This window comes from Trachypithecus francoisi, unplaced genomic scaffold (genome assembly GCF_009764315.1).
Source record: "Trachypithecus francoisi isolate TF-2019V2 unplaced genomic scaffold, Tfra_2.0 Lachesis_group0, whole genome shotgun sequence".
NCBI classification, from domain to species: Eukaryota; Metazoa; Chordata; class Mammalia; order Primates; family Cercopithecidae; genus Trachypithecus; species Trachypithecus francoisi.
The window spans coordinates 76877202-76901138 of record NW_022681453.1 but is presented as its reverse complement, the minus strand read 5'-3'; the positions used below and the strand labels follow the sequence as shown (position 1 = coordinate 76901138).

At 36.0% G+C, this 23937-nt stretch overlaps 1 protein-coding gene across 8 annotated transcripts in view; it reads right to left on the bottom strand.

Moving 5' to 3' along the window:
* SLC9C1 (solute carrier family 9 member C1) overlaps positions 1-23937 on the bottom strand; it is a 146918-nt gene that overhangs the window by 23070 nt on the left and 99911 nt on the right. For 4 of the 8 annotated variants that reach the window (XM_033211311.1, XM_033211309.1, XM_033211316.1 and 1 more), the window contains 6 exons: positions 15919-16044; positions 14332-14430; positions 13304-13474; positions 2668-2799; positions 2353-2538; positions 752-878 (listed from right to left, as the gene is read on the bottom strand). In XM_033211311.1, coding sequence (XP_033067202.1) covers positions 752-878; positions 2353-2538; positions 2668-2799; positions 13304-13474; positions 14332-14430; positions 15919-16044 — 841 coding nt within the window. The remainder of the gene's footprint in view (positions 1-751; positions 879-2352; positions 2539-2667; positions 2800-13303; positions 13475-14331; positions 14431-15918; positions 16045-23937) is intronic. The other 4 variants (XM_033211314.1, XM_033211315.1, XM_033211312.1 and 1 more) reach the window with 3 other exon arrangements.

Below are 23937 nucleotides of genomic sequence, written 5' to 3'. Positions count from 1 at the left end.
ATTTTCCACCTTGTGTTTTCAATGCAAGTTTTCACCTGTGAATTGTCTTTGGTTTATCCCTTGATTGTTAATATTTTTTATAGACACAGGGTTTTAAAATTGATTTCTATATTTCTAAATTTTGAACATTATTTCTCCTTTAGTGAATTGATCAATTAAATTCTATTATTCTTACTTATTCAATAATTTCTAAATTTTAAAAATTTATCTCAAAATTCAATTAAAAATTTTTGATTTAAAATGGAAAATTTAAATTAAATTTTTAAATTTGTCTCAAAAGTATTTTTCAAATTTTAATCAAGGGCTTAATAGTAGTGATTAAATAATCATATATGTTATGATTAAAGTTTTATCTGTTAAAATCTGTATGAAGACTAGGCTTTATATTAAAGTTATTCATCTAGTTCCAGTGATTTATGTTTGTTGTTCAGACAGTACAATGGTATTTTTAATGTTATGGCTATATAACATATCTTAATTTGGGGAAACAGTTAGTAATTCCCTCATTAACCTTTTTTCATATCATTTTGATAATTATGCACTTTTGTTCTTATGGATGAAATATATAATAATTTAAAAACATAACTTCAATGTTGTCTGTCTGAACTCATACATTGAATAGCAAATATGGCAGTTAAAAGGATTCCTCAATACATTAGGCAGAATGCAAACAACAGTTTCCAAATATACATATGACTATTTTATAAAGGAAAAGTAAGTTCTTACAATTGCTCAAAGAAATCTAACTCACGTATTAATCCTGGTGTAAGAGAACTTTTATGTTTAGGAATAAACTTTCTAGTATTCAATCCGAATGCTTTCATGTTAGTTGGAGTTTGAATAATCACTACTTTTGTGAAATCTTCAATACCTTGTATCTGAAAGTTGACAGAATGCAAGTTAATTTCTGAGCAAGTATCCTACGATTAAAAATTTCTCTAGTAAGCTGCTATTTCTGGCTTTCTCTAAGTATCTGGGAAAAATGGAAAATATTACATCAACACAAATAAAATTGATATCTTAAAATACCTGGGTATGTTGGTTTTGCAAAAGTCAATATTCCATATACATTCATTGATTTTTAAATATTTCTATTCCATATGAAAAAAATGATTAAGAATGAATCACCAATGGCCCTTTAAAAATCATCCAGAGACTTTTTCTACATGACAGAAAGAAAGTTTAATGAAAAGAATTAAACTTTCTGCCATATAGAAATATTTCAAAATATTCTTCCATCCTGTGGTTGTTTTCAACATAGTTTGAATCACATTGGTACCCAAATCCACAATGAGTAGGGCTCTGTGTCTACAGAAGTAAGTAGAGAAAGTTTACCAGGCTTCAGGCTCTTGCTTGACTGTGTAAATTCTCAACAAGCACCCACACCAAATTTCTGTTATGTGTTCAAGGATAGAGGTAGAGAGCAGCATAGTGGAGAACGTTTCACTTCCTGTCATTAAGCATTACGTCAGTGCTGCTGATGTCCACTTAGAAAATTTTCTTGTGATCATTTCTCACCTTGGGATCCCTCCCATCCCCATTACACTTTTTTCTTATGTCCAAAATCTACCCTGTAAGTGCTTTCATCCTAGCTGTAAAACATTTTGTTAATATATTTACTTATTTGTTTCTTTCCACTTGGTTGAGAGATCTCTTGAGGATAAGTTGTAAGTATCTTTTTTTATCATTTCAATATATAGCACTATATATAAACATATTTTAAATAACTCTGAGTCCTCTTTGAATTACTTTTTGTAGCTGTATCTTTCATGTTCCCTGATTCCTTTTGACATGTGCCTCTCTGATTCTCCCCCAACACAAAACAATACACACACACACACACACTTCTTTCCTTCTTTACATGGCTCAAGTTCTCATTTTGATTGGCAGGGGAACTCAATTAACAGTTTAAATATGAGAAGACATTCACTTTCAAAGCAGCTGTGGAAATACTACTAATACTCAATTCAGCATCACTCTGGCAGAACCTTTCTAGAGCATTGTGGGTACAGTTTTTCTGCAACTTGTGAGTAAAATAAATGCACCCTCTTTTGCAATGAATAACTGTACCAAAATCTAACTGTAGCCAAAATGTCCAGCTTGGCCTTCATAGGCATTGGATAGGAATAGCTTATGCTTGGGCTAGCAAGTGCCAAAGCAGTCAATGAACTTGGTGCGTGTGGGCGTATGTGGGTGTGGTTGTGGGTATAAGTGAGTGTTTATGGAGTGGTGGGAAAAGGGAGAAGATTGGAAAGTGAAAAGCTTAAGATTATACTGACAGTTTTCCTGATGTTAATACATTGTTGGACATATGGCATGTTGACCTGAAGACAGGAATCAATATTTCTTTACCTGATGGCATGTTATAGGAATTAAGAAAGGTGCTCTATAAGATTTTCGTAACTGACAATCTTCTACAGCTCCATGTATGAGGATAACATAGATTACATTTTCATCATAGATATCAGTTTTGGTGGTCATTGGTATATCTTCTATATAAATATTAGAGAGCTTTAGTTGCATCTTGTAGTTCCAATCCTGTTTTAAAAACACAATTTCAGTCTATTATTAGTTTATGAAGTTGTATATTCATAAATAGTCAATTATAATGTTTTAATGCCATTCCATTCAAAGAAAGAAAGACAAGTTTATACAAGCACTTCCTACCTCATAAGACAAGTGTTCTCTGATTTTTCTGGCTGTAATAGCGAGTCCAATTTTTAGCCACATTTTATGTTCAATGAGAGGACAGCATTGCTTAAAAGCATCATACAAGTGAGTTTTGGGAATAAAATATGTCTGGAAAAGAAGGATGTAAATTTGGTATTTTATTTTGTGCACTATGTTTTAAGGAATAAAGTTTTTTTGTTTATGTACATTATTAAAGCTAATAATTTAATTAGGTGAGATTCACATAATAGCCTGGAAGCTTAATAAAATGTGTCTATCAATGAAAATTGGTATGTTCTTTCCCTATGTTCTTGTTGACTTTGTCAAAATCAGTTGGCTGTAAAATGTGGCTTTATTTCTGGGTTTTTAAATTTGGTTCCATCCATGTATGTGTATATTTTTATACCAGTATCATGCTGTTTTGATTACTATATCTTTATATTATAATTTGAAGTTAGGTGATGTGATTCCCTCAGCTTTGTTCTTTTTGCTTAGGATTGCTTTGGATATTTGAACTCATTTTTGGTTCCATATGAATTTTAGGATAGTTTTTTTCCAATTCTGTGAAAAATCATGGCATTTTGATAGATACTGCATTCGATCTATAGATTGCTTTGGGCAGTGTGGTCATTTTAACAGTACTAATTCTTCTGATCCATGAGCATAGCATGTTTTTCATTTGTTTGTGTCATCTAAAATTTCTCTCCATAAATGGTATTGGGAAAATTTGATTGCTTTATGCAAAACAATAAAACTAGACCCTTTATCTCTCAACGTATTTTAAAAAATCAACTCAAGATGAATTAAAGACTTAAACATTAGATCCCAAACTATAAACATGCTGGGAAAAAACCTAGAGAAAACTCTTCTGGACATTGGTGTAGGCAAAGAATTAATGACTAAAACCCCAAAAGCACATGCAACAAGAACAAAAATAGACAAATGGAACATAATTGAACTAAATAGCTTCTGTACCACAAAAATAAATAATCAAGTGAACAGGTAACCTATTCACTGTGAGAAACAAAAACCCTGCAGAATGGGAGAATATATTTGCAAACTATGTGTCTGACAATGGACTAATGTCCAGAATTTACAAGGAACTCAAATAGCCTTTCTGACTAGTGTAACGTGATATCTCATTGTGATTTTCATGTGCATTTTTCTGATGATTAATGATTTTGAACATTGTTTATATACCTGTTGCCCATTTGTATGTCTTCTTTTGAGAAATGTTTATTCAGGTCCTTTGCTTGTTTTTAATTGTATTATTTATTTTCTTGCTGTTGAGCTTTTGAGTTCCTTATATATTTTAGATACAAATCCATTATCAGATGTATGATTTATACATATTTTATTTTTTATAAGATAAAAAATAGAAAACAAATTACTAAAAATTATTTGACCTTTTTAGATAAATATATGCCTCTATAAATATGTTGAGGGGATCAAACTTTTTAGGCAAAAATAAAATGCTTATGCTAAAAGTGAACAGACCATTGGTTACTAAGAATAAAACTTCTATGAATAGTCAAAAACAAGTTTTGTGTACATTGGATTTTATTTCTCTTGGGTCAGTATCTTTTTTTTGTGTAGTATAGGACATGTATATTTAACTTTTGTAAGCAACTGACAAACTGTTTCAGACCAAAACCACTGTTCAAATTAAAATCTCTGTTTCAGAAGTTGTTTCAACATTTTACACTCTCATCAGCCATGTATGAAAATTTCAGCCAGGAGCGGTGGCTCATGCCTGTAATCTCAGTACTTTGGGAGGCCAGGGAGGCTGAGCACCTGAGGTCAGGGGTTTGAGACCAGCCTGGCCAACATGGCGAAACACCGTCTCTACTAAAAATACAAAAAATAGCTGAGTGTGGTTGCATGTGACTGTAATCCTAGCTACTCGGGAGGCTGAGGTGGGAGAATCACTTGAACCCGGAAGGCAGAGGTTGCAGTGAGCTGAGATCGGGAGCCACTGCATTCCAGCCTGGGAGGCAGAGTGAGACTCTGTCTCAAAAAAAAAAAAAAAAAAAAAACATGAAAACAAAATTTTAGTTGCTCCATGTCCTTGCCAATACCTGTTAGTGTTTTTATTTTTAGGCAATGTAGTAGGTGTGTATTGACATACCACTGTGGGTTTAATTTGCATGTTTCTGGCAGCTAATGATGGTGAACATCTTCAAGTGTTTATTGGCCATTTGTATATTCTTTGTAAAGTGTCTGTTCACATTCTTTGCCCAGTTTTTAATTCAGTAGTTTGTCTTCTTATTTTTGAATTGTAAGAGTTGTTTATAGATTCTTTTATCAAATCCTTTTGTTGGGGAACTTTTGAAAAGTCCCTGAGCCCATGATTCATATTTTTCCCTGATCCTGTTGCTCGTATTTTTTGTAATGTCTTTTGAAGAGCAGAACATTTTTAATTTTAGTGACATCCAATTTATCAATATTTCTTTTTATGGTTAATACTTTAAAAAAAATCCTGGCTAAGAAATCTTTGCCTACCTTAAGTTCTCCTATGTTTTCTTCTATAATTTATATAGTTCTATCTTTCATGTTAAAGTGTATGATCATGCCACATTACATTTTGGGCCTAGTACATGGGGATCAAGGTTCATTGCTTCTGCATGGATATTCAGTGTTTTCAGGATTATTTGTTGAAAATATTGCAATTTTTCCATTGAGATAATTTGATTCTTTGTCGAAAATCTATTGACTATGTATGTGTAGATTTACATATGGATTCTCTTTTCCATTGCATTGATCTCTACATCCTGACCTAAAGCCAATGTCATGTGGCCTTAATTACACGGGATGTATATCTTTAAATCAGGTAGTGTAAATCATCTAACTTTTTTATATTTGTCTATTGTAGGTCCTCTGCATTTTCATACATATTTTACAAAAAGAGTCTGTGGAGATTTTGATTGAGGTTGTGTTGAATCTATAGATCAATTTATGAAGAATGGATATCTTAATAATATTATGGGCTCTAATTCACAAATACAGTGTACTTCTCCATTTTTTAAATCTTTTTTCAGTTATCTAGGAAATATTCCATAGTTTTCATTGTAGAGTTATTCCATGTATTTCATTAACTTTATGTCTATCCCTTTTATATTTTGATTATTTTTGTAAAAAGAGTTAAAAATTTTATTTCCAGTTGTTTGTTACTAGTATATGAAAACACAATTAATTTTTGGAATTTGGACTTGTATCTTGCCACCTTACTAAATTCATTATAGATTCTAGTTATTTTTGGTAGAATCTTAAAAATGTAGATATCATGCCATCTTGCAGAGACAAATTTAGTGCTTTCTTTTGTAATTTTTAAGTCAGTTTATTTCTTTTTCTAGCTCTATTCTACTAGCTAACAACTCCAGTAGAATACGGAATAGAATTGGTAAGAGTGAACGTTCTTGTCTTGCTCTCAGTCTTATTGTCTTAGTTTTTCATCACTAGATGTGATGTTAGCTGTAAATTTATAATAAATGCCCATTATTGAGTTCAGGAAGTGTCATTCTATTCTGAGTTTTTGGAGATTTTTTAAAAGAATGTTACATTTTGTAAAATTCTTTTTGTTCTATATCAAATATTTTATATAAATTTTCTGTTTTTTTATAATGTGTTGAATCACAATGGTTGATTTTCAAATGCCGAGTCAATCTCATATTCCTAAAATAAAGCTTATTTATTTAGTTTTGATGTCTAATCCTTTTAATATATTCCTGGATTCAACTTGCTAATATCTTATTAATGATTTTTTGTATCCACATTAATGTGGGATATTGGTCTGTAATTTTCTTTTGCTGAAATGTTTTCTCAAGGTTTAGTATTTGTTTACACTGGCCCCATAATATGCACTGGAAAGCTCTTTTTCCTCCTTTGTTTCCTGATAAAGTCTGTGTAAGATTCATGTTATTTCTTCCTGAAATATTTGATAAAACTCATCAGTAAAACCATCTGGCATGGAGTTGTTTTTGTGGGAAGGATACAAATTCCAAAAATTTCAGTATGTACGGGACTATTAAAAAGTTCTAGTCCTTAAGTAAAGTTTGACATGTGTGTGCTTTTTAAAATTTTTTCATTTAGGTTTAGGGATACAGGTGCAGGTTTGTTATATAGGTGAATTACATTTTGCAGGGATCTGGTATACTGATAATTTCATCACCCAGTTAATAAGCATAATAGTACATGATATGTAGTTTTCTGATCCTTACCTTCCTCCCTACACTCCACTCTCAAGTAGGCTCTGATGTCTCTTGCTCCCTTTTTTGTGTCCATACGTACTTGATGTTTAGCTCCATTTATAAGTGAGAACATGCAGTATTTGCTTTTCTGTTCCTGTGTTAGTTTGCTAAGGATAATGGTCTCCACCTCCATCTATGTTGCTGCAAAGGACATGATCTCATTCTTTTTTACGGCTGCATAGTATTCCATGGTGTGTATGTACCACATTTTCTTTATGCATTCTACTGTTGATGGGCATTTAGGTTGATTCCATGTCTTTGCTGTTGTGACTAGTGCTGCAAAGAACATACACATACATGTGTCTTTATAGTAGAATGATTTATATTCCTTTCTGTATATACCCAATAATAAAATTGCTGGGTTGAATGGTAATTCTGTTTTAAGTTCTCTTAGAAATTGCCAGCATTCTTTCCACAATGACTGAACTAATTTACATTTCCCTCAGTAGGATATAAGCATTCCCTTTTCTCCACAGCCTTGCCAGCATCTGCTATTTTTTGACTTTTTAATAATAGTCATTCTGCCTGGTGTGAGATAGTATCTCATTGTGTTTTGATTTGTATTTCAAATGTAAATGGTTAGTGATCATCAGAATTTTTTCATATGCTTGATGGCCACGTGTATGTCTTCTTTAGAAAAGTGTCTGTTCATATGGTTTGCCCACTTTTTCATATGGTTGTTTGTGTTTTGCTTGTTAATTTGTTTAAGTTTCTCAGAGATTTTGGCTTATAAACCTTTGTCAGATGCATAGTTTGCAATCATTGTCTTCCATTCTGTAAGTTGTTGCTCCTGGGGGCTCCACCTCCATGAAATGTGGAGCTGCTGTTACTGGTCAGCTGGAGGAGTGGGTTGTGTGTACCGTTGTCACGACCTTGGGGGTTTTCTTGGTGGGGATGAGGGGGCCAAAAGCTCACAGGGAGGAAAGATTGGTCTTTCTTCTGTCTGGTACCTGTGGCATGTGGTAAACTTGGGTGTAGCCCTCAGGCTTTTTGTTTCTTCCCCAGACCAAGGGCAGCAGGGATACAATTGTTACCGTGGCAGTGGCAGGAGCGGGGGCGCACTTGTATGCCTCTAGAAGCCTCTCCCTCGGGAAACTCTGGGCCACTACCAGTGAGTATGCTCAGTTGTGGATGGAGCAACTGTTCTACTTTCATGAGCCAGGGGCCCTGCCTTGTGAAGAGTGGGGGGAGTGATACCCTTCCATATGGTGGCTGGACTCCCCTCCATATGGTGGCTGCCATGTGCTGGAGGTGCCAGCATAATGACTAGGCCCTTTGTTCCTTTCCAGTGTCAGGGCTGTAAGGGCTGAGTCACTGCAACTGTAGTGGCAGAGGGGTTGTGAGTTGACTCTATGATTTCCTCCTTGAAGAAATGCTGGGCTGTCTTTGATTGTGGTGATCAGGCAAGAGTTGGGTCATTGTGCTGGAGTCCCAGGCCAGGCGGCCCTGTTCATTGAGGAAAAGTGAGGATCAGGATCTGCGTGGAGAACAGTCTGGCCACTTTTCTGTGAGGTGGTTGCTCTTTGCTGGGGTTCTGGACCAGCCTCTGATCCCTACAGACTCTCTGGATCCTAGAGACAGCAAGGGCAAGGGCTGCAAGACAGCAAGGATGGCAACCCCCGGCTCCCACTAGGAGTTCTGTCCAGGGAGTTGCAGAACTGCTATTGGCTCAATAGCCCTGACAAGGGGTGGCTGGAGCTCCAGGCCTGGAGACCTGCCCAGTGAGGAGATGTGGGAACTAGCCCCATGTGACAGTCTGGCCACTTTTCCATAGGGCTGCTGCGGTATGCTGGGGGTCCGCTCTAGTCCCTAGTCACCTTGGACTTTCTTGTGCTTGAAGGTAACAACAATGAGTGGAGGCTGCAAAACAGCAGAGATGGTGGCCTGCCTCTCCCTCTGGGAGCTCCGCCCCAGGGAGGTATGAACCTATTGCCAGCCTGAACACACCTGTAGGAGGTAGCTGGAGACCCCGGTCAGGAGGTACCAACCAATGAAAAGGAATGGGATCAGAGACCCACTTAAAATAACAGTCTGACCATGTTTTCATAGAGCAGGTGTACTAGCTGGGGGTCCGCTCCAGTCTCCAGTTGCTTTGGACTCTTCAAAGCCCGAAGGCAAGAATAGCTAAGTTGACCAAACAGCAAAGATGGTGGTCCATTTTCCCCCCGGAGCTCTGTACCAGGGAGGTTGAAACCCAGTTGGCCAACACCAGCAGGGGTGATTGGAGGACCCCAGTTGGGAGATTCTGCCTAGTGAGGAGAAATGGGATTTGGAATCTGCATGAATAAGAAGTCTGACTGCTTCTCCATAGTACTGCTGGGCAGTGCTGAGGGTCTGCTCTAGTCCCTAGTTGCCACCGATTTGCTAGAGCCCTAAGGCAACTGTGGCTGAGGCTCTGAAACAGCAAAGGTGGTGGCCTGCCCTACCTGCTGGGAGCTCTTTCTCAGAGAGATGCAACACTGCTACCCATGGCTGGCTGGATTTCTGAGCCAGTGGGTCTTATCATGTGGTGTACCATGGGCCTGCAGACCATCATTGGTCAGTCCCTTGTATTCAGTCCCTCTCCTAGGAGTAGGTATGGGGATCTAACTTCTGCTGAGGGTTGCAGCTGCTTTTTCCAGGAGGCCTGGGTATCTAAGGCTCCTAGGACTCCACACGTGCCTGAGTGACTGCTCTACTGAGACTCCACATAGTCCTACATGTCAGACTGCAGGCCCTAGTGGAGTGGGTTCATGAGGGGATCTCCTGACTGGAGGGTTGCAAAGATCTATGGGAGAAGCATGGGTTCCTGGGACTGCTCATTCGTTCACTGTTTCCCTGGGCAGGTGAGGTTCCCCTGACTCTGTGTCGCTCCCAGGTGGGTGGTCATCCTGCCTTGCTTCTCTCCATTCTCCATGAATTGAGTTGTTTCCTTGATTAGTCCCAACGTGTGGACCTGGATGTATCAGTTGAAAATGCTATGTTTACTTGCCCCTTCCATCCCTCTCTGTGAGAGCGGCACACACCAGCTGCTTCTAGTCAGTCATGTTGGCCACCTCTCTCCAGAATCCATTTTTAACAACTGGTTTAAAGTCTTTGACCAATCTACAGTCTGGACAATCTCCATGATGGTTTTTACTCAATGCTTTACTCCTCACCTTTTATACTATCGATCACAATTTCATGCTTCTTTGCTTGTTTTGTAATTCATGGTTGTTCATGATAACACTACAGAGATTCTAGATTATTTTATCTTCCTCTGAAAATTATGATTTTTGTTATAGTAGGCAGTTCATTTACCATCTGATCACACTGAGCTTGTACATCTGGATTTTACGATTTGCTTGAGTGAATCAGTAGAAAACCCCAGGTATCTAAGACAGTGTAACTTGATGGTTCTTAACCTCCAGACTCTGTCTCAACCATGAATGCTGTCAGGGCTTGCTCCAAGGCTTTGTTAGGTCTTAGAATAAGAGCAAGCCTTCTTCGAGGTCATGATTCTTACTCCTAAGGCCTATTCTTTCTGGTCTCTCAGCTGTGGGCCTGAGATTTTAACAGATCTTTCCTTTCTGTTAGGTATCTTGACTTCTTGACTCCTGGTATGTTTCTCTCTCTCTCTCTTTTTGTGACAGAGTCTTGCTCTGTCACCTAGGCTGCAGTGCACTGGCGTGATCTCAGCTCACCACAACCTCCACCGCCTGGGTTCAAGCAATTCTCCTGCCTCATCCTTCAGAGTAGTTGGGATTACAGGCATGCGCCACTGCATCCAGCTAATTTTTGTATTTTTTTGGAGCCGGGGTTTTGCCATGTCGGCCAGGCTGGTCTCAAACTCCTGACCTCAGGTGATCCACCCGCCTCAGCCTCCCAAAGTGCTGGGATTACAGGCGTGACCTGCCGCGCCTTGCCTGACTCTTGGTATCTCTCTTCCTTTCTTAACAATCTGGTAAATCTAGTTGTGTCTCATCCTGGGCATTTGCAGCCTGTCTCTCAACCAAGGACTTGTGGAGAACCACCACACAGACTACTTGGGTCTTTCTCTGTGTAAGACTTTCTCTTACTTCCCACTCTGCAGATTCTAGCCAGGTTAGTTTCCACAACTTCTGATGTCTCATTTCTCAGCTTAGCAGGATTGCCATCTTCTCCTTGGATTCTTATTGCATCATGGTCAGGAAATGATCCTAAGCGGAGGATCGGGTGAATGTAGGGCTTACCTTGTGAGTTTCTCATCTGTTAGTTTTGGATGATGTAAGTTTACCTATATAACAAACCTGCACATGTACCCCTGAACCTAAAAAAAAGGATTAAAAGAAAATAATTTTCAAAAAAAATTTTAAATAGAAAAAAATCACGTTTGCCTCATATATTTTATTAAGTTTTAGGTTGTTTTTTTAATAGAGGATGTGCTGCTCTGTTACATGTAGCTTCATTATAGCCCGAAGCAGAAGGCTAGAGGGTTTTTATGCAAATTCCTGGTATCATAAATATATAATTTTATTTTCAAACATTTTAATGATAGAGATATTTTAAGTATATAACATATGTGATTATATGCCAAAAATAAAAATATCATTTAGTATTCTGTTCACATTAAAATGTCCTAAATTATCTCAAATAGGCCTCTTTATAATTGGTTTGTTCAAATTAGAGCAATTGTATTTATTTGGTTTATATCTCTTAAGTCCATTTTTAATAACTTTCTGCCGGGCGCGGTGGCTCAAGCCTGTAATCCCAGCACTTTGGGAGGCCGAGACGGGCGGATCACGAGGTCAGGAGATCGAGACCATCCTGGCTAACACGGTGAAACCCCGTCTCTACTAAAAAAATACAAAAAACTAGCCGGGCGTGGTGGCAGGCGCCTGTAGTCCCAGCTACTCGGGAGGCTGAGGCAGGAGAATGGCGTAAACCCGGGAGGCGGAGCTTGCAGTGAGCTGAGATCCGGCCACTGCACTCCAGCCTGGGCGACAGAGTGAGACTCCGTCTCAAAAAAAAATAAATAAATAAAAATAACTTTCCTTTGCCTTCTTCCCCTCCACCACTACACGCTTTTTTTTCTTTTTTAAACAGAGACAGAGTCTGGCTCTGTTACCACTCTGGAGTGCAGTGGTGCAATCATGGCTGACTGGAACCTTGGGTTCCTGGGCTCAAGCAATCCTCCCTCCTCAGCCTCCCAAGTAGCTGGAACTACAGGCATGTGTCACCGTGCCTGGCTAATTTTTTTTTAATTTTTTGCGGATATGTTGCAGGACAGTCTCAAACTCCTGGCCTCAAGCAATCCTCCTGCCTCAGCCTCCCAAAGTTTTGGGATTACAGGCATGAACCACCATAACTGCTACTCCAGTCACTTTTTATGCCATTGATTTGTTAAAGAAATCAGGTTATTTGTCTACAGACTCTTCCACATTCTAAATTTAGCGATTATTCCCTCTCGGTGTCAATGAACTGGTTTCTCTCCTTCCTGTATTTTCTGTAAACTGATTCAATCTACAGACTTGAAGAACTTCAGATTTTTTCTTTTGTGAGACTTCGTGGGTGGTGCTAGCACTTCCGCTGCGTCACATCATGAGGTACATTATGCCTGGTTTCCTATTTAGTGACACTAACATTGACCAATGTCCTTAGGTAGTATTTCCTTTATTATAAAGTTTTCTATTAACATTCACTCAGTAGTTTTAGCATCAACTGAAGGTTGTTTCCTAGATCTATTATTAGTGATGTCACAATGGAGATTTTCTGATTCTCTCATTCTGTGTTTATTAGTTGAAATTCTATATAAAATTTTTCCTCATTTAAAAAGCTACTTTGAAAGAGTTCATAGAAGAAAGGCAAGATAAATGTTTACTTCTTTCTCTTAAAAAATCCATTTTCAGAGTAATAAAATGATATCCTAGCAACCTCAGTAAAAATTTTAAAAATTAGCTTCATTATCAATGTATGGATTTTCACATATTTATGGAGTTTAATTATTTACAGTCATTATTCTTTTTGAGTTCAAATTAAGCCAGTTAGAGCCCTTGGTACTGTAAGGATGTTTTTCTCAATCATGTGTAGGGAAACTTCCATATACTTTGCCCAGCTTTTATATTAATAGATTCCAGCCCCGTCTTTATCCCCTTTCTCCTCTTTCAAATTGTGGTATTGACAATTAACATGTGCCAGCCAATTTCCCCATGAAAGAGCTTATGTAGCCAGTTTTTCTGGATAAATTCTTCTTTCTTTATGGTTAACATTCATAAGCTATTTTGCCAAGGCTTTATAATTTGACAAGTTTTGTTCCTTTATTATTCCTAGTTTTTAAAAGTAAATTGTCAACTACACTGTAAACTTATACTAAATGCTAAAATAACCTTAAATCTGATATTAGATATTTAACAAAACACAACAAAAGTCACAGATTAAGTTTTTCTCACCTCCACTACAGTTTCGCAGGTGGCAGAATATTTCATAGGTTCATTAGTTAAGCAGTTTATCTCCCCTATTATTTCTCCACTGAGCATATAGTCTGTGTCAATTACCAGACAATCTTTCTCCTTTGACTCCACCATTTGATCAATCCCCAAATCTGGCTTTGATCTTTCAAGCTGTTCAGGAACAATGAAAGAGAAAAAGACATATGCCAGTTAACTTGTATTACCAAAACTTATTTATGGCTTTTTCCACTTTGGTTTGAACAATTCTAATATTTACATATTGTCTTGAGAATAAACATTTTATTTCTTTTTAAGTAAAATTATTAAATTAGCAATGATTTAGACACAAAGCATTCTTAAATACTCTGATCTTTCTGATTCCTCCTACTCAGTTAATCTATAGCCATTTAGAATGGCTAAATCTCTAACTCAGATCAGCAAAGTTGAATAACAATTTATATCATAATTTTCCATCATAAAAGAATTATTTTGAAAGTTTCCTGTTATTTGTGAGAAAGTATGTCTTTAAAATGATGAATAGTGTTATCCATTGTGTCTGAACATGAAAATTTATCATTAGATGGTAGTCATTGTCCTAAAAAAGAAACTGTGCAGCTCTTAACCTGGAAAGCTACTAATTATCAATTTCATAAAGTTTTCTTAAAAAACTTATGATCACAAGTGCATTTATAAATAACTCTGCCCAGTCAGGTGCGGTGGCTCACACCTGTAATCCTAGTACTTTGGGAAGCTGAGGCGGGCAGATCATCTGAGGTCAGGAGTTCGAGATCAGCCTGGCTAACGTGGTGAAACCCCATTTCTACTAAAAATACAAAAAATTAGCAGGGTGTGGTTGTGCATGCCTGTAGTCCCAGCTACTTGGGAGGCTGAGGCAGGAGAACCACTTGAACCCAGGAGGTGGAGGCTGCAGTGAGCCAAGATCACGCCATTGTACTGCAGCTTGAGCAACAAGAGAGAAACTCTGTCTCAAAACAAAAAACAAAACTAAACAAAAACCTCTGTCTTACCTTTACCATGCCTGAAATAATGACATAGATTCCTTTGGGCTCATCACCTTCTTCAAATATACCATTTCCACAATCAAATGTTACAACTTTGGCTTTTTCCTAAAAGATACCACCAAATACATAAGCTATAAACAACATTTTAGGAGTGGTTGGGAATGTTAAAATTTGCATTTTTATTATTTATTTATTTTTTTGAGATGGAGTCTCACTCAGTCACCCATACTGGAGTGCAGTGGCACGATCTCGGCTCACTGCAACCTCCCTCTCCTGGGTTCAAGCCAAGGAGAATTGCTTGAACCAATTATCCTACCTCAGCCTCCTGAGTAGCTGGGATTACAGGTGCCCACCACCATGCCCAGCTAATTTTTGCATTTTTAGTAGATACGGGGTTTCACCACATTGGCCACGCTGGTCTCAGACTCCTGACTTCAGGTTTTCCGCCCACCTCGGCCTCCCAAAGTGCTTGGATTACAGGCGTGAGCCACCGCACCCGGCCTAAAATTTGCATTTTTTAAAAAAGTTTTTACATTTAAAAAATGACTATCACTTGATAATATCTGAAATACATTAGTAATAAGTTTGTAAGAGAAAATAGAAATTATGAAGAGTAAAGAGGAAGGTGGATCTTTATGAATATATGCAATTTTAGATAGGGTATTTATACATGGATTAGAAAAGAAATACTCTAGGAATGAGAATGTAATTAGGGGACAAAAATCTTTCATCTGGATGAAAAGTAATGGGAACAGATGTAGGCTAGTGGCATGCATATGTCATACATACTCCTGCTCTAAACAGCTGATCAGGTAAATAAAATATTCATTTATGCAAAATGTTTTAATCAGGTAGAAAAATTTTTTTTAATTGGTCTTTTGACATCAAACAGATATATATAAAAGAACATTAGAACAAGTTAGATCCATTTATTTGTTCATTCCACAAGCACTTAACTGAGCATGCAATATGCATTATGCAAAGTGCTAGGGGCTGGGTATTCAAAAGATAGATGAGATAAAAAATGTAGTAGGAGAGAGGCCTAAAGATAATTGTAATGTAATGTACTTAATGCTCTAATAAAGGTACACATTGGGTACAATGGCAGCAATATTGGTCCTCTGAAAACAATACAGTTCACAGGATGGTCTTCTATTGGTGGGGCATTTGGCCCCAAAGCCTACTTCTCTGAGTACTCTGGTGGGGATGTTTCCAGAAAAGAAATAAGCAGGAAAAGTTTGAAAAAAAAAAAAAGTGAAATACAAGGGCATTTTAAGATAAGTAAATAGCACCCACAGGTGAATGGAATTAGAAAAACATGTAATGTGCATGGGACACCATGATTGGTTCAGTATAAATAGAGAATAGAGTGTATGTGACAATGGAAAACAGAAGACGAAGGTGGAGAAGTAGGCAGGAAACATTGCAGAAAGATTTTGCATATTATTCAAAACAATTTTGATTTTATCCTATTGGCAATAAGGAACATTTAGAGAATATTAAACTAGAGAGTATCATGGTTAAATTCTTATTTTTAAAGATATTATTTGTTAGTACATTAAAAATATTATTAATAGGAAATAAAAATGTTACCTGAATGAAGTTTATATGGTCTTTGTTTTTATCTAGCCACGGAATATGATATAGGACTTCTTCAACAGTAAGAGGTCTGATAATAGATTTAGACTCAAGCACCTCTTTCTTTTTGGCCATGATTAACTGAAACCATAAAATTTAAGAAAAGGGATGAGCCAAACTGCTGTTCCCAGAATGTTTAAGGCAGACAGGTCTTTGTACTATTTCCTATTCTTGATCATTTGACATTTTTCTTCTTCCATGAACATTTCCAGCCTCCCCTTATATCATGATTCTATCTTTCTGTATCATTATTTTTATTTCTTTCCAACTTTTATTTTAAGTTCAGGTGACACATGTGCAGATTTGTTACATGGGTAAATTGCATGTCATGGGGGTTTGGTTTACAGATTATTTTGTTACCCTGGTATAAGTATAGTACCTGTTAGGTGGTTTTCCCTATGATCATTATTGTGAAGTCATAGATAAGCTTCTCTTAAAGTAAACCATTTTACTGAAGTATAGCAGATGTGAAAAAAAGTGTAAAAGTTGTAAATGTTCACTCAAAGAATATTACAAAGTAAAAACATCTGTGTAACCAACACCTAGATGAATAAAACATTTGCTTCACCCTAGAATCCTCCTTTATGTTCTCCTCTAATCATTACTTCTATCCAAAGATAACCTCTATACTTCTATCATCATTGTTTAGCTTTCTCTGGGGTTTCCAGCTTTATTGACATGAAATGAAAGAATGTACTTGTGTCTGATTTCATTTGCTCAACATTATGTTTCTGAGATTCATGTATGGTGCTGCAGAAAGCAAAAATTTATTCACTTTATTTTTATTGTTGTATAGTATTAAGTTGTATGGATACCACAGCTTTATTGATCTACTGTTGATTGACATTTAGATTGCTTCAGTTGGGGTTTTTATGAGTAACACTGCTACGAATATAGTGTACAGGTGTACATATTTCTGTTAAGTTTATGGTTATCTAATTTGATTGCTGGATCATAAAGTATGCATATGTTCAATTTTAATAGGTACTGCCAAATATTTTTTCAAAGCACCTACATCAATTTACACTTCTACTCTAATGTTCCAGTTGTTCCACACTGTTGTCTACACTTGGTATTGTCAGTTTAAAAAAAATGGTATGCTGGTGGTTGTGTATTGGTATTTCATTTGGGTTTTAATTTGCATCAAGCTTACAACAATGATATTTAGCACCTTTTCTTATGTGTATTAGCCATTTAAATATCTTCCACCGCACAGTGCACTTTCAAATCTTTTGCCCATTAAAAAATGAACTTTCTGTTTTGTTCTTATTGATTTGTATATTCTGGATATGAGTTCTTCATTGGAAATATTTGTCTTGCAAGTATCCGCTACCTTTTTGTGGACTGTCTTTTAGTTCTCTTAAATTTTTAATGAAGAAAAATTCTTAATTTTAATGTTATTTAAATCCAATTTGGTATCCTATTTAAGAAATCTTTGCCTATGCCAATATCATGGAAATTCTCTTATGTTACCTTCTAGAAGTTTATTGTTTTACCTTTAACAGTTATGTATATAATTTATCTGGGATTGATTTTTTGTGTATGGTATAAGACAAAGGTTCAGATTTATGAATTTAGTGGTATAAGAACTCTAGACAGAAAAAAAACAAAAACAATTAAAACAAAATTAAAACCTAAATAAATGAAGATATATCATGTGAGTAGATCAAGTCAATATCACAAAGTTATCAATTCTCCCTAGATTGATATACAAGATTAATGGAATCTCAATGGAAATTTCAGTAGGCCAACTTAGTAGAAATTTCCAAGTTGCCTTTAAAATTTATTTGAAAATACAAAATGTCAAAACTAGTCAAAATAGTCTTGAAGAAAATAACAAAGCTGGAAGATACACACAATCGTATGTGAAAACTTAACAAGTTTCAGTAATCAAGACAATATGATTTGGTTTAATGATAGTTAAATATACAGTGGAACAGAAAAAGAGTCCGGAAACTTATCCACGCCTACATAGTCGCTTAAATAATGAGAAAGGCACAGTGCAATGCAGTAGGATGGTCTTTTTCATAAATTATGCTGGATCAATTGATTATTCATACAGAAAAAATGCTAACTTCAACCTAGCATTGTTACATAAGGCATTCTAAATGGCATTGCTTCTGTTCATTGTTTCTATTTTCTGCAGAGTTTATCTTGCAGAATAATCAGGTATATTGACTCTGCTTTCTAAGCACAAAAGGCTACACACATCTCTTTCTATTTTGGGCTTTTTATAGTGTTGTGTTTAAGAGCCTGGGTTCTGGGATCAGAATGCCTGGATTAAAATAACGTCTCCATACTTACTAGCTATCTGACCTTGGTGCAAGTTATTTAATCTCTCTGTGCTTCAGTTTTTTCTCTCATAAAATAGGGACAACAATAGTATCCACATCATAGGTTGCTGTGAGGATCAAGTGGGTAAAGATTTATTTTAATCTTTCACTATTCTCCCTTCTGTTATTTTACCATGAACTTGTGTAAGTTTTTATCTGGTGTTTATGTTTCTTCTTCAGTGGAGATACTGCTTTTCACAGGTCTTCTCGCCATGGTCAAATGAAATTACACACTGGACCATTAAAGTGTATAATAAGCGTCAAACTAAAAATAACCTTCATTGAATGTGGTGAGTTTGTTTCCATTTGTACAAGGCACACAGGCTTTGTGTGTTAATGATGCAACCAATAGAAGATCAAGCAAGACTGTGTCTTCAGGATTCTATTCTGGTTGCTTTCAAAAAAACTTGTGGCAACCGGAGGACTTGAGAAACCAGTCAAAATTTTTTTAAAAATTAGTTTACTAACTATATAAGTGATATATAAGAACACTTTCAAGTAAAAGTTTCAAGCAAGATGAAAATATAAATAAAATACATAGCTAAGGCTCCCTTCATTTCCCTTCTTTCCTTCTCATTTCTTCTTCCATGTGGGGCAATATGAAAAGTTTTGTATGTATTTGTCTAGATTTTTAAAATGTATTACATAGATATATGTATCTACAGAAATTTAAAAAAACCTAAAATGACCATCTTATATATATAAAATCTTATAATTTTACAGACTACTTTTTCCTACTAATAGTGTATCTTGGTGAATTTTTTGTATCAGTATGTATAGATATTTAAAATTCTTGTTTATTTACATATAATGTTATTTATATGTTTACATATATGTTTCCATATCTATTTACATGTTTATTTACATTATATGTAAGCATATTATTTACATACATGTTGCACTTGCATGGCCATACTACAGTTTATATAACCATCTCCAACTTGATGGACATATAGACTGTTTATAATATATGTTTGAACACATATATTTGCTTATTCTTGAATAACTATAGATTCCTATAGGTGTAATTACTGATTCAAAGGTATGCATTTTTAAAGTTTTAATTTTCTTTTATTATTATACTTTAAGTTCCAGGTTACATGTACACAATGTGCAGGTTTGTTACATAGGTATACATGTGCCATGCTGGTTTGCTGCACCCATTAACTTATCATTTACATTAGGTATTTCTCCTAATGCTATCCCTCCCCCAGTCCCCCACCGCATGACAGGCCCTGGTGTGTGATGTTCCTCGCCCTGTGTCCAGGTGTTCTCATTGTTCAATTCTCACCTATGAGTGAGAATAAGCGGTGTTAGGTTTTCCGTCCTTGTGATAGTTTGCTGAGAATGATGGTTTCCAGCTTCATCCATATCCCTGCAAAGGACATGAACTCATCCTTTTTTATGGCTGCATAGTATTCCATGGTGTATATGTGCCATATTTTCTTAATCCAGTCTATCATTGATGGAAATGTGGGTTGGTTCCAAGTCTTTGCTATTGTGAATAGTGCCGCGATACACATACGTGTGCATGTGTCTTTATAGTAGCACAATTTATACTCCTTTGGGTATATACCCAGTAATGGGATTGCTGGGTCAAATGATATTTCTAATTCTAGATCCTTAAGGAATCGCCACACTGTCTTCCACAATGGTTGAGCTAGTTTACATTCCCACCAACAGTGTAAAAGTGTTGCTATTTCTCCACATCCTCTCCAGCATGTGTTGATTCCTGACTTTTTAATTATCGTCATTCTAACTGGTGTGAGATGGTATCTCATTGTGGTTTTGGTTTGCATTTCTCTGATGACCAGTGATGATGAGCATTTTTTCATGTATCTGTTGCCTGCATAAATGTCTTCTTTTGAGAAGTGTCTGTTCATATCCTTTGCCCACTTTTTGATGGGGTTGTTTTTTTCTTGTATAAATTTGAGTTCTTTGTAGATTCTGGAGATAAGCCCTTTGTCAGATGGGTAGATTGCAAAAATTTTCTTCCATTCTGTAGGTTGCCTGTTCACTCTGATGGTAGTTTGTTTTGCTGTACAGAAGCTGTTTAGTTTAATTAGATCTCATTTGTCTATTTTGGCTTTTGTTGCCATTGCTTTTGGTGTTTTAGTCGTGAAGTCCTTGCCCATGCCTATGTCCCGAATGGTATTGCCTAAGTTTTCTTCTAAGGTTTGTATGGTTTTAGGTCTAACATTTAAGTCTTTAAGCCATCTTGAATTAATTTTTGTATAAGGTGTAAGGAAGGGATCCAGTTTCAGCTTTCTACGTATGGCTAGCCAGTTTTCCCAAAACCATTTATTAAATAGGGAATCCTTTCTCCATTTCTTGTTTTTGTCAGATTTGTCAAAGATCAGATGGTTGTACATGTGTAGTGTTATTTCTGAGGCCTCCGTTCTGTTCCATTGGTCTATCCCTCTGTTTTGGTACCAGTACCATGCTGTTTTGGTTATTATACCTTGTGGTATAGTTTGAAGTCAGGTAGAGTGATGCCTCCAGCTTTGTTCTTTTGGCTTAGGATTGTCTTAGCAATGTGGGCTCTTTTTTAGTTCCATATGGACTTTATAGTAGTTTTTTTCCAATTCTGTGAAGAAACTCATTGGCAGCTTGATGAGGATGGCATTGAATCTATTAATTACCTTGGGCAGTATGGCCATTTTCATGATATTGATTCCTTCTATCCATGAGTATGGAATGTTCTTCCATTTGTTTATGTCATCTTTTATTTCATTGAGAAGTGGTTTGTAGTTCTCCTGAAGAGGTCTTTCACATCCCTTGTAAGTTGGATTCCTAGATATTTTATTCTCTTTGTAGCAATTGTGAATGGGAGTTCTCCCGTGATTTGGCTCTCTGTTTGTCTGTTCTTGGTGCATAGGAATTCTTGTGATTTTTGCACATTGATTTTGTATCCTGAGACTTTGCTGAAGTTGCTTATCAGCTTAAGGAGATTTGGGCTGAGACGATGGGGTTTTCTAAATATACAATCATGTCATCTGCAAACAGGGACAATTTAAGTTCCTCTTTTCCTAATCGAATACCCTCTATTTCTTTTTCTTGCCTGACTGCCCTGGCCAGAACTTCCAACACTATGTTGAATAGCAGTGCTGAAAGAGGGCATCCCTGTCTTGTGCCAGTTTTCAAAGGGAATGCTTCCAGTTTTTGCCCATTCAGTATGATATTGGCTGTGGGTTTGTCATAAAAATCTCTTATTATTTGGAGATACATTCCATCAATACCTAGTTTATTGAGAGTAATTTAGCATGAAGGGCCATTGAATTTTTTAAATTGCCCTCCAGAATGGTTGTGCTGACTTACATTTTAGTCTATCATATTTATGTCTATTTTCTCATAACCTAATTAGCATTGAGCAATAACAGTTTTTGCCCATCACTGTTGATTTAATTGGCAAAAAAATTGGTATCTTTAGTTTCTATTTCTCTAGTTTCTATTTACTAAAGAAAATACTTCTATTCTTTGATTATTAGGGATGTCAAATATCTTTTCAAACATTAATTGTAAATTTTGTTTACATATCTGTGAAATACTTTTTCATATCCTTTTTTCACTTTCTCCAGGATTTTTTGCCCTTTTTAAATTGATTTCTATAAACTTTTTAGGAATTATTGCTATCAGTACTTTGTGTGTAATATGTGTTACAAATGTTATTTTCCATGCTTTGCTTTTAACCTCATTTTAATATATTTCTTTTTTTTTTTTTTTTTTTTTTGAGACGGAGTCTCGCTCTGTCGCCCAGGCTGGAGTGCAGTGGCGCGATCTCGGCTCACTGCAAGCTCCGCCTCCCAGGTTTACGCCATTCTCCTGCCTCAGCCTCCCGAGTAGCTGGGACTACAGGCGCCCGCCATCTCGCCCGGCTAGTTTTTTGTATTTTTTAGTAGAGACGGGGTTTCACCGTGTAGACCAGGATGGTCTCGATCTCCTGACCTCGTGATCCACCTGTCTCGGCCTCCCAAAGTGCTGGGATTACAGGCTTGAGCCACCGCGCCCGGGAAATATATTTCAATATATAAAGTTTTACATTTTATGCAGTAATTTTTACATGGTAATTTTTACTTTCTTAAAACTTATATATATATACATATATATGGCTTTGTAAGTGGGTTAGAAAAGCTTTTCTCACATCAAGAATATAGATATATTTTGTATTTCATTATAACATTTGTATAGTTGACTTTGTATCCTACAACTTTACTAAATTCAATTATTAGTTCTAATAAGTTTTTGATGGTTTTCTCTATAAGAGATCATGTCATCAGAAAATGGAGACAGTTTCACTTCTTTCTTTCCTATGAGGATGCTTTTTATTTCTTCTCATGCCTAATTGCCATGGTTAGGACTTTCAGTACTATGTTGAAAATAAGTGGGGAGAGTGGACTTTTTTTTTTCTTCTTTCTGATCTTTCAACTTTTCCTCATTGAGGATAATGTGAGCAATGGCTTTATCATATTTGGCCTTTATTGTGTTGAGATACATTCTCTCTATGCCTAATCTATTGAGATTTTTTATCATGATAGGATGCTTAATTTTGTCAAATGCCTTTTCTATATCAATTGAGACAATCATATTATTTTATCCTTAATTTTGTTAATGTGGTGTATCACATTTATCGATTTGTGTATGTCAAACAGTACTTGCATCTCAGAAATAAATCCCACTTGATCAATTGTGGTGAATGATTCTTTCAATGTGTTTTTGAATTCAGTTTGTTAATATTTTGTTAAGAATATTTGCATGTATGTTCATCAGAAATATTGGTCTATAATTTTCTTGTAGTGCTCTTATCTGGCTTTGATAGCAGAATAATGATAGCCTCATAAAATGGGCTTGGAAGTATTCCTTCTTTGCTTTTTTGGAGGAGTTTGGCAATTTTAACTCATTACTGCATCTGGAAGTTTTCCTTTCTATATGGTGTGAGGTATGGATCTAATGTTATATTTTTCACATGAATTTCAAATATCTCAGAATTATTTATTGAATAATCTATCATTTCTTCCTAATATGCAATGTCACTTAATATTATATATTAGACTACCATGTGTATTTATGTTTGCTATTGGACTCAAGTCTGTTTCCTTGAATTTTTTTATTCTGTTCTAATTCTTCACTATTTGGTTATTATGGATTTATAGCATGTCATAATATTTAGTAGAGCAAACACCCCTCTCACTGTTTTTTTCCCATTTTTTTTTTACTGTGGTAAAATACACATAACATAAAAATTTATTATTTTAATTATTTTAAATGACTAAGGCTCCCTTCATTTTCAGTGGTATTAAGTACATTCATACTGTTGCTTAACCATCACCACCATCCATCTCCAGAATTCTTTTCATCTTGCACAACTGAAACTCTATACCCATTAAACAATAATTCCCCGTTTCAACTTTCCCAGACCCTGGCAATACCATTCCACTATTTCTCTATCTTTTGATTCTCTAAACACCTTATATAAATGGAATCACATAGTATTTGTCTTTTTGTGACTGGTTTACTTCAATTAGCACAAGTCATCAAGATTTGTGTATATTGTAGTATATATCAGGATTTCTCTTTTTAAGGTTAAATAAAATTCCATTGTATGTATACACCACATTTTGCTCATCCATTCATCTATTAATGG